Source organism: Berghia stephanieae, chromosome 6 (assembly GCF_034508935.2).
Source record: "Berghia stephanieae isolate SIO BIC M18660-M18661 chromosome 6, UCSD_Bste_1.3, whole genome shotgun sequence".
Classification (NCBI taxonomy): Eukaryota; Metazoa; Mollusca; class Gastropoda; order Nudibranchia; family Aeolidiidae; genus Berghia; species Berghia stephanieae.
In genome coordinates this window covers 50,272,135-50,285,634 of record NC_088365.1, presented here as the reverse complement: position 1 = coordinate 50,285,634, position 13,500 = coordinate 50,272,135, and the positions used below count along the sequence as shown (strand labels likewise).

Genomic DNA, 13,500 nt, shown 5'->3' with positions numbered 1-13,500 from the left:
CGGATCGGAAGGTCCTGGTTCGAGCCTCGCGCTCGGCGTATAGTTGAGTCCTTGAAAAAGGCTCTTTACTCACATTCTCTCACCGTACTCAGGTGTAAAATGAGTACCTGGCTGTTAACAGCGTTGTCTTTGTCCGAAAATTGTAAATATCGCCTAACAGGCGTTGTGTCCCGTCCCACATGTTAAATGTTGCTGTTGACCAGGGACCCCTTGTAAAGCGCTTTGAGCACATTTAGTGGATATTGCGCTATATAAAAGCTCAATTTTTAAATCTTTTTTTAAAATATCGATTCCATCATTAAAATTGTTCCATAAGTGGAAGCAATTGGGGAAATAATATTGAAAAGGTCTCTCAGCATTAGATGGAGAAATACATTTTTAAAAATAAAATGATCCCTGAAGTAAACCCTAGGTTGTAATTTATATGACTTCAATTAGTATTATTCTCTCGGTATCATTATTAGACTACTTAATCCTTTTGACAATAATATGACAAAGAGCGCAATAAAAGAACATTATAATGTCAGTATTAAAATGTTCTCATTCCAAAAGCCTTTGAATGTCAACTATCAGATAGCATGACTACGCGTTGGATTATTGGCTAACTCTAATTTCAAGAACTTGTATCTCATTGCAGGGTCCAATCCCTCAATGGACCTCACCTGACGCTGATTGTTATTGCTTGCCGTAGTAAGAATTCTGTCGTACTTTGTGAAAAAACGATCTTAACATTTTATCCAGAAAACTAGTCCTTCAAATATCGATCATTTAAAATGACCCTCATCTTGAAAAAAAATCTCATATCTGAGACTTCAAGGAATTCTTCAAGGAAGTCCCAGGTTTGAGATTCCCTGGCAAAATGTGTCATTTTAATCGATCAATATTTGAAGGACACATCTTCTGACTAATTTTTTTTAATGGGTTGGGTTTTTTTTTTTTCAGAAAAGGCACGATAGAATTGATAGATTGTTTAATTAATATTTCCTTCTGTTCAGTGATCAAAATAATTGAGTTTGGTGTCAGAATGTACCGCCCCTTTTGGCTCCTATCGTTACAAAAAGTTGCTTTAACTGTAGGTGGTTAATTTGATGTAAGAATATACCTTCGTGTTTTCGGTTATACAAACGTGCTTTGTTACTCCGTTGTTTTGTTTTTCGATTATAAAAACTGGCTTTGATTGATGGTGTTATTTAGTTTTCATGTCACAGAATTTCCTTCCTTTTTTTTTGTTATTTTTACGGTTATACAAACTTGCTTGGATTATTGGTGATTAATTTTAATGTTAAATGTACCTTCATTTTTTTCGGTTATACAAACGTTCTTGTTACTCCGTTGTTGTTTTTTCAGGGGTTTTTTTTTGTGTGTATTTTTTTTTTGTTGGGGGGGGGGGGGGGTTACGAGTATTGTTGATTTAATTCCATGTCAAAGAATCCTTCCTTTTTCGGTTTTTCTGTTATATAATCTTCCTTTGATTATTGGTGATTAATCCTAATGTCAAAATGTACCTCCATTTTTCGCTATACAAACATACTGTGAATGCATGTGGTTTATTCCATGTCTGAATGTAATCCGGCATTTTAATCATTTTTTTTTTGTTGTGTTATACAAACTTGGTTTAACCCTCCCCGTACCACCCATAGGAAAATCGTCACATTTGTTACGATGCAACCAACCATTTTTCTTACTCTGATTTCATTTTGTTATAGTTATAACTATATAAACTGGACACTGTGTTGCAGGGCTCATTTTTCTGAACAAACTATAGCATGTACTCGTTACTATACTTATTGAAAAATGTACTTTTGTGTTGGATGAATGTGAAGTTTCGGGTACATTTCTGACAATAGATGTTAAGGAGAGAGTTAATTGCTTGTGATTGATTCTATTCTCGCTGCCGCCTTCATTATTCGGTTATAAAAACTTGTTTTGATTGTTGGTGTTTAGATCGATGTCAGATTGTAACTTGATATTGTGCCATACAAATTATTAAAAAATTATCTTAGATTGTTGGTGTTTGATTTCATGTCAAAATTTAACTTATTGTTCCTGTTATGAAAAAATAACTCGCTCTGATTGATAAGGGTTTATTCCGTGTTAGAACGTGGCCTTCGTTAAGTTATGGCCTGATACTGACCAAAAAATGACGTCAAAATGCCACTCTTTTGCCACAAAATAAAACAAATCGTGAGTTGTATTCAATAGTTCAACCAATGAAATAACTTGTTTCCGTGAGCTCTACTAACGACAACTCACTAGACGCTACACAAACCTAAAAAATGACGGCAAACTGCCAGTCCAAGGGGGTTCTTGCGTCAGTCTATAGATAGTATGCAGATGACGTCACTCAGGCCTTTGTTATTACTTTTGCCATCCGCGTTTGTGAGTTGTTCTCACTAAACTGTATTAACCAGACTATAAAAGTTCATGGTTACACAGAGTTTGTGTGTTGGTCCGTTATACTTCCGGATGGCAATGTTGTGAACTCCTTGGCCAAGCGCATTCTATCTATAGATAGTTCGAAGATGACGTCACTCAGGTCTTTGTTGTTATATTTTGCCATCCGCGTTTGTGAGTTATTCTCACTGAACTGTATTAACCAGACTATAAAAGTTCATGGTTACACATAGTTATGTGTGTTCGTCCGTTATACTTCCGGATGGCAATGTTATGAGCTTCTTAGCCAAGCGCATACTGTCTATATATGTTAACTATGGCTACACTAGAACCCACTCAGACTTATAGATATAATGCGCTTGGCCAAGGAGTTCACAACATTGCCATCCGGAAGTGTAACGGACCAACACACAAACTCTGTGTAACCATGAACGTTTATAGTCTGGTTAATACAGTTTAGTGAGAACAACTCACAAACGCGGATGGCAAAAACAATAACAAAGGCCTGAGTGACGTCATCTTCGAACTATCTATAGTTTGGCGTCATTTTTTAGGTTTGTGCAGCGTCTAATGAGTTGCCGTTAGTAGTGCTCGAGGAATCGAGTGATTCCATTAGTTGACCTATTGAATACAACTCACGATTTATTTACTTTTGTGGCCAAAGATGTGTCTTTTGACGTCATTTTTTGGTTAGTGTAAGGCTATAAGTTTTACGATGGTTTTGGTCAGAATAATGTGTCTTCATTTTTCAGATATTAAAAAAATGTGCTATGATTGGATGCGATTAAATGTTAAGATAGAATGAGATCCCGGGGATGTAAAGCAACCCTTTAGAACTCTTGATGCAATGTCTGTCGAAAATGGAAACCAGTGAAAGTTTTACTCAGTACTTGTGAGGCAGCTTCTTATGGTTCACACTATTATGTTATGACGATCGACCCAATCAGCAAAGTCCGGTCCGCATTCGTGCACCGTCGCGAACCCGCCTGGTAGCATCGTCACAACACACCTTTCGACTAGATGCTCTGCCGTTTCGGGTTCTTGCCCACAGCGTGGACATAAAGGACAGGAAGTTAGACCCCACTGATGTAACGCACCGGCCGTTAGGCAGCTCCTCGACCGAAGCCGATTCGCAGCTACCCAGTGTCTCCTCTTACTGGTATCAAAGCCTGGCAACTTCTCACCAAGCTTAGAGGAGTGTAGGTCCCCGCCCCCACGAGGGATTGAATTCGTCCAAACCGACTTCCATCTCGTATGTGCAGCTCTGTCCGTAGTCAGGGATTCTGCGTACAAGGGTTGCCGGGACTTATTTCGGCTCGAAACGGGGGCACCGTTCATTATGCGCGTGAGAGGGGTATCCCCATTCCCTCTCTCTTTGATCTTACTCAGCCAGTTTCCCGTAATGGTCTCCCTCCGGACATCGGGGGGCTGGATCGCTGCCATCACCGGGCCCCATTCTCTAGGGGTTGTTGCTAGCGTTCCCGACACTATGTGCATCGACTTGCGAAGTTTTACATCCACCTTCTCAACGTTTCTGCTTCTACCCCACACTGGAGCGCAATACTCCGCGGTGGAATAGCATAGTGCCAGGGCGGATGTTCTCAGGAGCGCTTGGCTAGCGCCCCAAGTCGATCCCGCCAGCTTCCTCAGAAGACTATTCCGCTTCTCTATCTTCCGGGCAACCCCTTCGAGATGAACCCGATAGGTAAGGCTGCGATCCAACGTCACCCCTAAGTATTTTGGACGCGGCTCATATGGGAGTGGCTGGTCCCGACTAGGACATTCAGTTTACGGGTGTGCCAACCACTGCATAAGTGAAATGCAGTGGCCACGGTTTTTGAAGTGTTCATCTTCAGGTACCACTTGTCAAAGTAGGATTTGAGTCTGGTGACGTCCTCGCTGAGTACGCTCTCGAGACGGGTCCACACTTTACTCTGAGTAACGAGTGCCCAGTCGTCTGCGTATCCCAGCCTCAGGGAGGAAGTGTTCGGCATATCGCCAATGTAAACGTTAAACAACATTGGCGCAAGTACCGACCCTGAGGGACCCCATTCTTCAATTTTCTAACTTTGCTCGTGACGTCTCCCAGCGCGACGTGGAATTGCCTTTCCCCTAAGATCGAAGAGAACAACTTCAAGGTCTTTTTGCACCTTATGATTTTTGCAAGTTTGAGCATTAACCCATCGCACCAGACCGTATCGTACGCCGCTGATAGGTCTATAAACACAGCACCTGTTTGCTGTTTTCTCTCGAACCCGTGCTCAATATGCTCTGTAAGGGCAATGACCTGCTCCGTGGTGCACCTCCCTTCCCTGAAGCCTGCCTGCTCGGGTGGCAGGGCAGCGTCTAGGACCGGCCCCCATCGGTTTAATAGAACACGCTCCAACAATTTGTAAAGACAGCTCAGCAGCGATATGGGTCTGTAACTGTCTGCCTCCTTCGCCGGCTTCCCTGGCTTCAGGATGGCAACTATCTTCGCGTGCTTCCACACTTGTGGAAGCTTTCCTTTTGCAAGGACGTCAGACATTGCCTCTGCTAGCCAGGCCCGTGCCCTGGGGCCCAGATGCGTCACCATATCGGGATATACACCATCTATCCCTGCTGCTTTGCCGTTCTTTACTTCGCTAATGGCAGTACCCACTTCTCGGGGACTGAACGGGGCCGTCCAGTCCGACTCCTCCGCAGGTAGCGAGTCCAAAATCGTACGGTACGCCTTGCGGACACCGCGCTCAAAAGCCTGATTAGGGACCCGCTTACTACGGTTCTTAATATTCTTGGCAATTGTGTCTGCCTCGCATTCCGGTGCAGCCTTCGCGAAATTCCGATCTGGGTCCAATTTCTTTATCAAACGCCAAGCGTGGCGGCTGGAGTGTGTAAAGTCGAGACTTTCCACGGTCTCCTGCCACCGTTGCTTCCTTCCCTCTGCCAGAGACTGGAGTAGTCTATCGGCTGTGTCCTGGGACTGGGTCTGCTGGTACTCTCGGTACAGCTCTTCCGACTCTGCTGTCCAGCAAGGGGTGTAGAATTTCCGCTTGCCCCGTGGAATAGAGCGTTGAGCGCTCTTAACCAGTAGCCTACTAAATCTGGTTATATTCTTGGACTTGGGAGGAATGGCAGGGCAGACCTGCTCGATATAGGAACTGAATTCCTCCCAGTCAGCCTTCCTGAAATTCCATCTGCAAAGTGGGAGAGACTGCACCCTCGGTATTGTCACCCCAGCTGTGACAAGAACCGGCCTGTGCTGGCTATGCGGAAAGTCCCCGAGGACTGTCCGCTTCACCTGCAGCGGTTCACCGTTCGCGCCTTTCGTTACGAGGGTGAGGTCTGGAGTATACTCCTTCTCATGGCGGGTACCCCGGAAGGTACCCTTGGCTGTAGGATCGTACACTAGGTGTAGATCATTACAGTCCATCCATGAGCGGAGTTGTCTTCCTGCCTCGTTGCAGTCTCGGTAGCCCCATTCGTGGTGGTGGCTATTAAAATCTCCCAGACAGATGGAAGGATGGCTGACCACCGGTACCGGTGGTGTAGTCCAAGTCGCTCTAGGTGTTTGTAGATATTATGCAAACACAGTCCACCTACTTCCACGGAAATTCGGTTCACCCCATTGCTGTCCGTTACGCTCTCAATGACCCTTACCTTCGATGGCTCTTTAGCGTAAACGCTAACCCCTCCTTTGAGCCTCGAAGTGTCCTCGCGTTGGACCACCGTATAGCCTGGGATCTGGAATCGGGAAGATTGCGCGCCTGAGTAAAGGTGGGTCTCCTGTAGAAGGAGGATATCAACGCAATGAACGGCCAATAGCTTTGATAAAAGCTCATTTTTTGCCATACTCTGGCTCTCGACGTTCAGGGACAATATACGCGTCAGTTCGCCATCCCCGCCGTCGCATTTTCGAATCGGCAGGCCGCGAATCGATTGATGCATGGGACGTTTGCTTTTTTCTCGGACGTGCCGACGACCCGGGCGACACGAACGCGGTATTATTTGGCTAGGCGGCAGACCGCTTCGCCATTGACGGGACTGATTGGGACTCGACATAAGGACAATAGTGTGGCGCCCGGGATAGGGCTGCTATTCGGGCACCGGGTTTGGATCAAATTTAGTCACACACCGGGGCGAGCAGCTCATGTGGCTCGTTGGCTCGATACCCGGGATGGTCTCGTGACGGTCGACCGGGATTTACACCTTTGCCCTCCCGTGTGCCTCAAGCCCCCTCACCAACTGCAAGGTAAAGATCCACGAGGGGACTTGTGAGGCGAATTCTCCATCTTGTCAGCGTAAAAGTTTACAACAGTCTATCTGATAGACTAGAATTTGAAGCGACATTTTTGGGGTCGTGGATAGCTCATACGGTAGAATCACGATCTCCCCAGCCAGGCGGAGTTGTCGCACCAGTCAGGTCGCGGGTTCGAGCCCCCATTCATCGCCGCCGCGAAGTTTTTCTCTGTTGCCTTCTGGTACTTTCCTACTCACTTCATTTCTTGTTATTATAAAAGTTTACAGTTTCCTTATTAATTTTTTTTTTCGTTTTTTGAAAGACTTTAGGGCTGAAAATATTTCAGGCACTGAATTATCATAGGCTTATTGCTGGAATGGAAGCACTCAAAAATTGTCCATTAGAAGAATTTTAAATCAGGCACATAGAAAAATGTGAATTACTTTCTTCAATCAAGGAAGTCACAAGTTTGAGAATTTTGGGCAATATGAGGGACATTTCAGTCGGATCTTTATTTGAAGAACGAGTCTTCTGGCCAATTCTTTTTTTAAATGTTCTTTTTTTTCTCCCAATAGTAATAATAATATAATAATAATAATAATAATAATAATAATAATAATAATAATAATAATAATAATAACAATAATAATAATAATAATAATAATAATATTAATATTAATAATAATAATAAACAATAATAATAATAATAATAATAATAAACAATAATAATAATAATAATAATAATAATAATATTAATAATAATAATAAACAATAATAATAATAATAATAATAATAATAATAATAATAATAATAATAATAAATAATAATAAACAATAATAATAATAATAATAATAATAATAATAATAATAATAATAATAATAATAATAATAATAATAATAATAATAATTATAATAACACTAATAATAATAATGATAATAGTAACAATAATAGTAATAATAATAATAATAATAATAATAATAATATAATAATAATAATAATAATAATAATAATAAAAATAATAATAATAATAATAATGATAATAATAATATAATAATAATAATAATAATAATAATAATAATAATAATAATAATAATAATAGTAATAATAATAGCAATAATAGTAATAATAATAGCAATAATAGTAATAATAATAATAATAATAATAATAATAAAATAATAATAATAATAATAATAGTAATAATAATAGCAAGAATAATAATAATAATAATAATAATAATAATAATAATAATAATAATAATAATAATAATAATAATAATAATAATAATAATAATAATAATAATAATAATAATAATAATGATAAATAATAATAGTGAAACCACCATCCGTGGCCATAAAATTCATATTTGAATCGCTGGATCTCGATACATGCTTGCGTGATCCAGTAACAGGATACGTAAAATAGAAATCTCCCAGCCATTCGTCCCTACAATTCCGTTTGTCTTCGAGATTAGAAAACTTCGTTACATTTCACACGTATTTGACCACGGAAATTAGATTTTTATCCCTTTGATAAAGTACAACACGAAAAACTATTCAAAATTCTATCATCCTTGGACATTGATGGTAAAGATTTAAGAATATTACGGAATTTGTACTGGGAACAAGAAGCAGCAATGCGTGTTGACAACGAACTAAGCAGTTTTACACCTATTAGAAGAGGAGTTAGGCAGGGGTGTGTTTTGTCTCCAGATTTATTCAACCTCTATAGTGAAATGATATTAAGAGATATCGAACATAAGAAGGGGGTGTGTATTGGAGGAAAGAATGTAACAAATCTGAGGTATGCAGATGATACGGTTCTACTGGCAGAATCTGAACATGAACTACAAGAATTACTGGATGTTGTAGTCAGGAGTAGTGAAAATATGGGACTGGAACTGAATATATCTAAAACAGAATGTATGACGGTATCTAAAAATAATAACCCACCAGCCTGTGTAATAACAAGCAGAGGACAAACAATACAACAAGTTGAATGTTTCAAATATTTAGGCTTCAATGTAACATCCAATGGAAAATCAGATTGTGAAATAAAGAAAAGAATAGGTATGGCGAAGAATGCATTCAACCAGCTGCATACAATTATGAAAAACAGGAATATTAGCATGAAAACAAAAATCAAGGTCCTGGATTGCTATGTACTGTCTGTGCTGCTATATGGTTGTGAGAGCTGGACCATAAACAAGACCATGGTTAAAAGACTGGAGGCAGTGGAAGTGTGGTTTTACAGAAGAATGATGAGGGTGTCATGGATGGAAAGGAAAAGAAATGAAGAAATTTTAGAAATGGCAAACAGAAAAAGATCACTGATAACAAAAATCATCAAACGCCAAATGGAATTTTTAGGACACATTATCCGCCACCCTGGTTTGGAAATACTCGCCTTGACTGGAAAGATGAATGGAAAAAGAATAAGAGGAAGACAAAGAATAACGTATTTGAAAGGGATAAGAACTTGGACAGATGAAGCTGAGAAAGGTGGCGCTGCTTTAATAGAATTGGCAAGAGATAGATCAGCTTGGCGGAAGATGACCTCCGACGTCTGCTTCAGATATGGAACTACATGAGATGAGATCCCTTGAAATTTGACCACGTATTCTTTTTTGACATCTTAACCCCCCCCCCCCCCCGCCACCGACCCCTAATAAATGGTGTTTTTTTCGGGGGGGGGGGGGGTTCAAATAAAATGTAATATGATAGAGCTTATTATAAAAATTGTGAAAGAAGTTTTGGATTTTGGATTTCCACAATCATTCTTGTCTTTTAAGACCGATTGTTTGGTTAAATTTTACACGGCTGATTTCAAAACATTATAGTTTCTTCATGTCTAGAAATTTGAGCATGCACTTTTAAAAAATTTAAAAAAACGTTATCCGTCTATCTAAATAAAAACTATTTTTTTGAAATATAATCATAGATCTAGATAGCTATAAGCGTGTTTGTAAAAACAGGATCTGTAGTTTGTATTTATAACCTGTTTGCTTATTATCGTTATCATTATTATTATCATCATCATGATCATTATTATTATTATTATTATTATTATTATTATTATTATTATTATTATTATTATTATTATTATTGTTATCATCATTATTATTATTATTGTTGTTTTTGTTATTTTTCTTCTTCTTCTTCTTCTTCTTCTTCTTCTTCTTCTTCTTCTTTCTTCTTCTTCTTCTTCTTCTTCTTCTTCTTCTTCTTCTTCTTCTTCTTCTTCTTCTTCTTCTTATTATTATTATTATTATTATTATTATCATCATCATTAATATCATCATCATCATCATCATCATCATGATCATCGTCGTCGTCGTCGTCGTCATCATCATCATCGTCATGATCATAATCATTATTATTATTGTTATTATATTATTATTATTATTATTATTATTATTATTATTATTATTATTATTATTATTATTATTATTATTATTATTATTATTATTATTATTATTATTATTATTATTATTATCATCATCATATTATTATTATTATTATTATTATTATTATTATTATTATTATTATTATTATTATTATTATTATTATTATCATTATTATTATTATTATTATTATTATTATTATTATTATTATTATTATTATTATTATTATTATTATTATTATTATTATTATTATTATTATTATCATTACTATTACTATTATTTTATCATCATCATTATAGTGTTCCAATTATGCTTCACGGATGATCTCAGCTAGCTCATCTTGTATTTGATATCCTTCATTGTACAATGTTGACAACACAATAAAGAGGAAGATTAAGTAACAAAAGCAAACCATTTAAATGGAATATGATAATAGTATTACTCCTTCCTGTATCGATTGTAATTTTTTTCTTCTAATTTTCACTAAATCTGCCAAAATGTTCAATCGTAATTGAGTCCCACATTGCATGCTCTATCGGTAAGACGTGCGGGTATTATTGTGTCATAAAATATAATGAACTTTAATTACTTTCTTTTTCTTTCGATATTACTGAGTGGAGTTCCTGGCTTTCCATAGTGGCAGAGAGGCACACTAAGTTTTGTCTTGGCCCTGGCCGGCTACCCTGGCTGGGAGGGAAACAGTGAAATGTAAAGCTAGAGTTTTAGGAGATGATATTTTGTGCCTTGTAAATCATCTCTCTGATATTCTTTGTATTAATTTTTGTGTGTTATATATAATAACTTGTAAACATTTGAGTGTATTCCTCCTCTTAGTGGGGACCTGTACTTGTGTCTGGATGAGACTTTTAGGTGATCTCAAACTTAAGTACTTTGATTGCGTTCTCGTGGAATCTATATTTGTATCCTATTTGAACCAATTCTCCTTTATCTTACCTTTTCTTTGGTGCTTTATTGTACGTCAAGAACTTTTTAATATCCCATTTTCTTCCTTTTTACTGGTGCTGATATGACATTAATGTTTTGCAAGTGCCGTAAATCCATTAAAAACAAAAACATATTTCGATATTCTTTCTTTCTCTGGAAACAAGGAATTTGCGCTTTTTATTTATTTCATTTGAATCCTCTTTCTGACATTCGATAAAATATTATTTTATGCAGTATAATATAATACTTTAGATCTCAATTATAAGTAGTCGTTTTGAAAATTAGTCAATGGAGTGAGCCATGTGATATTTGAAATTATTGTAGTTCCATCTCATCGTCATCATCATTATGACTATAATAATAATAATAATAATAATAATAATGACAACGAAGATGGTGATGATGATGATGATGATGATGATGATGATGATGATGATGATGATGATGATGATGATGATGATGATGATGATGATGATGATGATGATGACGATGATGATGATGATGATGGCGATGATGATGTTTATGCTGGTAATAATCAAAATAAATATTTATCAAATAGAGTTAATTTATAAATTTTTATATTGTATTTTTCAATTTCCAGGCTAATGACGTCTTGCATACAAACCAAGATGGCCCACGCTCGAAAGCTGCAATTATGACACGACTATCGTCACCCTCTGCCCTAATCAAAATCGATTATTCTGAGTCGATACCAGCTTCCTGTACCTGATTCTTGACGCGTCTTATCATCATGGGATCTGGAATTAGCTCACCGTGTCAAACCAGCAAATCTACCGAGGTGCGAAACTCGCTGAGATCCTTACGGGATCCGGATACCCGACGGGCGAATCGCAGGGTACCGATGGTCAGTAACAACCGAGTACATATTTCTCCTCGAAAAGAAAATGTTTTGACGAAAACCAGGCAGAGTAATCGTAAAATTGATACGAGTAGTATAGGTAGTGAGTCTCTACGTCAGGACAACGATACTAATAATAACAGAGGCAGCAAGAAACTAGTTTCAGAAGATGTCGGTCGGCAGGGATCGCAGCGATTATTAGCTCACAAACATTCAAAATCACGGGTGGATGATGGTATCGATACTACTGGTACCACGAATGAAGCCAATACGGTGCTCTCTGATTCTTGTGATTCGGGTATCATGGAAGATAATAAAAAACGAGGACAGTTCTTTTCTCGTTCAAAACGAGACCAGACTCATGAAAACTTAGCTGAGAAATTTAGTGGAAATCCTAACATTCCTTATGACCTTGACCCTGCCAAAAGTTTTGATTCTTGCCAAAGCGGATTCACGTTGAGGAGCGAATCTGATAGTTCTACGACTGATTTAGGGTTGGGGCGATCAACAGACAGTTTCACTAACTCTGCTGTTAGGGTTGAAAATAATACACAGCAAAATAATTTCTCAATATATAATGAGCCTCCTGTTCTCGACACCCGCTATAACAGGCCGACGAGTAAGCATGGAAGCATCAGATCCAATCCCAGATCGGCACCAAACCTGCTTCAGCTTGCCATCGACGAGGCGGAAGAGGATGACGAACTGGCCCGTCAGGCGAGACCTCCAAGACCCAAAAGTGCTTATGTGCGGAAACGTAGAGGTGAAATGAAAAATGGTGAAAGAACTAGCGGTGATTCAATGGATAAGATCAGCGATGTTGATGATGATGACGATGACGACGATAATTTCTGGTCCGCGGAATCAATAACTTCGGACGATGAGGATTTTTATTCAGATATTTTATCAATCCCGGATGAAACAGCCCCAAACTCGACCCCAAGGGGCGATGCAAACGTTAAACTCGGTCCTACATTCTCCAAAGTGACAACAACAACAACAACAACGTGTCGTGGAACGACCAATCAAAACGAGGATTGGTGGACGGCCTTGACCCCTTTAGAAAGTGATGGATTGCCGAGTGCGCGGACACCCAGCTCATTTCGTTCTTGGATTGAAAACGGTGGCAGCGATGGAGGAAATAATCTGGGGAAGAAAGCAAGTGAACGATCTTTGTCCAGCGTGATTTTGCTTTCGCCTTGTGGCGACCCTTTTGAAGCTGCGGTTGCCTCTGATGCTGCCTTTCCTACCTCTGCTCGCTCTCCTCGTAAAATTGCCAGAACACCAACTTTCATCTCCACAAGCATCACAGCCACAGACACTGATAATAGCAATACTAATAACTCACAATACAACACTGCAGTTAATAAGAAATTATTTAGAAGCACGTCCCATGATTCCGCCATTGGTTATAATAAATCCGATCACAACATTCCCCAAACCAATGAAGCAGACAAATCGTGTAACCACATCCAAACATCCAATATAAAACACATCAGTAATGTGCCTAAAAATGAATTTGATGGGAGTAAAAATAGTCAAGATGTAGAAAATGGCAACCAAAATGACAATCACTGCACAAACTCAACCAATAAGTTTGAAACTGTAAATCAAGCGCAAGACAAAAGAGAATACGATGTTGATAATAACACTGAAACTTCATGCGCCATACATAGTAGGAAC

General features: G+C 38.5%; 1 protein-coding gene across 2 annotated transcripts in view; it reads left to right on the top strand.

The window, feature by feature from the left end:
- LOC144975201 (uncharacterized) overlaps positions 1–13,500 on the top strand; it is a 181,931-nt gene that overhangs the window by 27,928 nt on the left and 140,503 nt on the right. The window contains exon 2 of one of the 2 annotated variants that reach the window (XM_078919037.1): positions 11,560–13,500. This exon is cut by the window's right edge and continues 354 nt beyond it. In XM_078919037.1, the coding sequence (XP_078775163.1) occupies positions 11,710–13,500 (1,791 nt within the window). In that variant the 5' untranslated portion in view covers positions 11,560–11,709. The remainder of the gene's footprint in view (positions 1–11,559) is intronic. The other variant, XM_078919038.1, reaches the window with a different exon arrangement.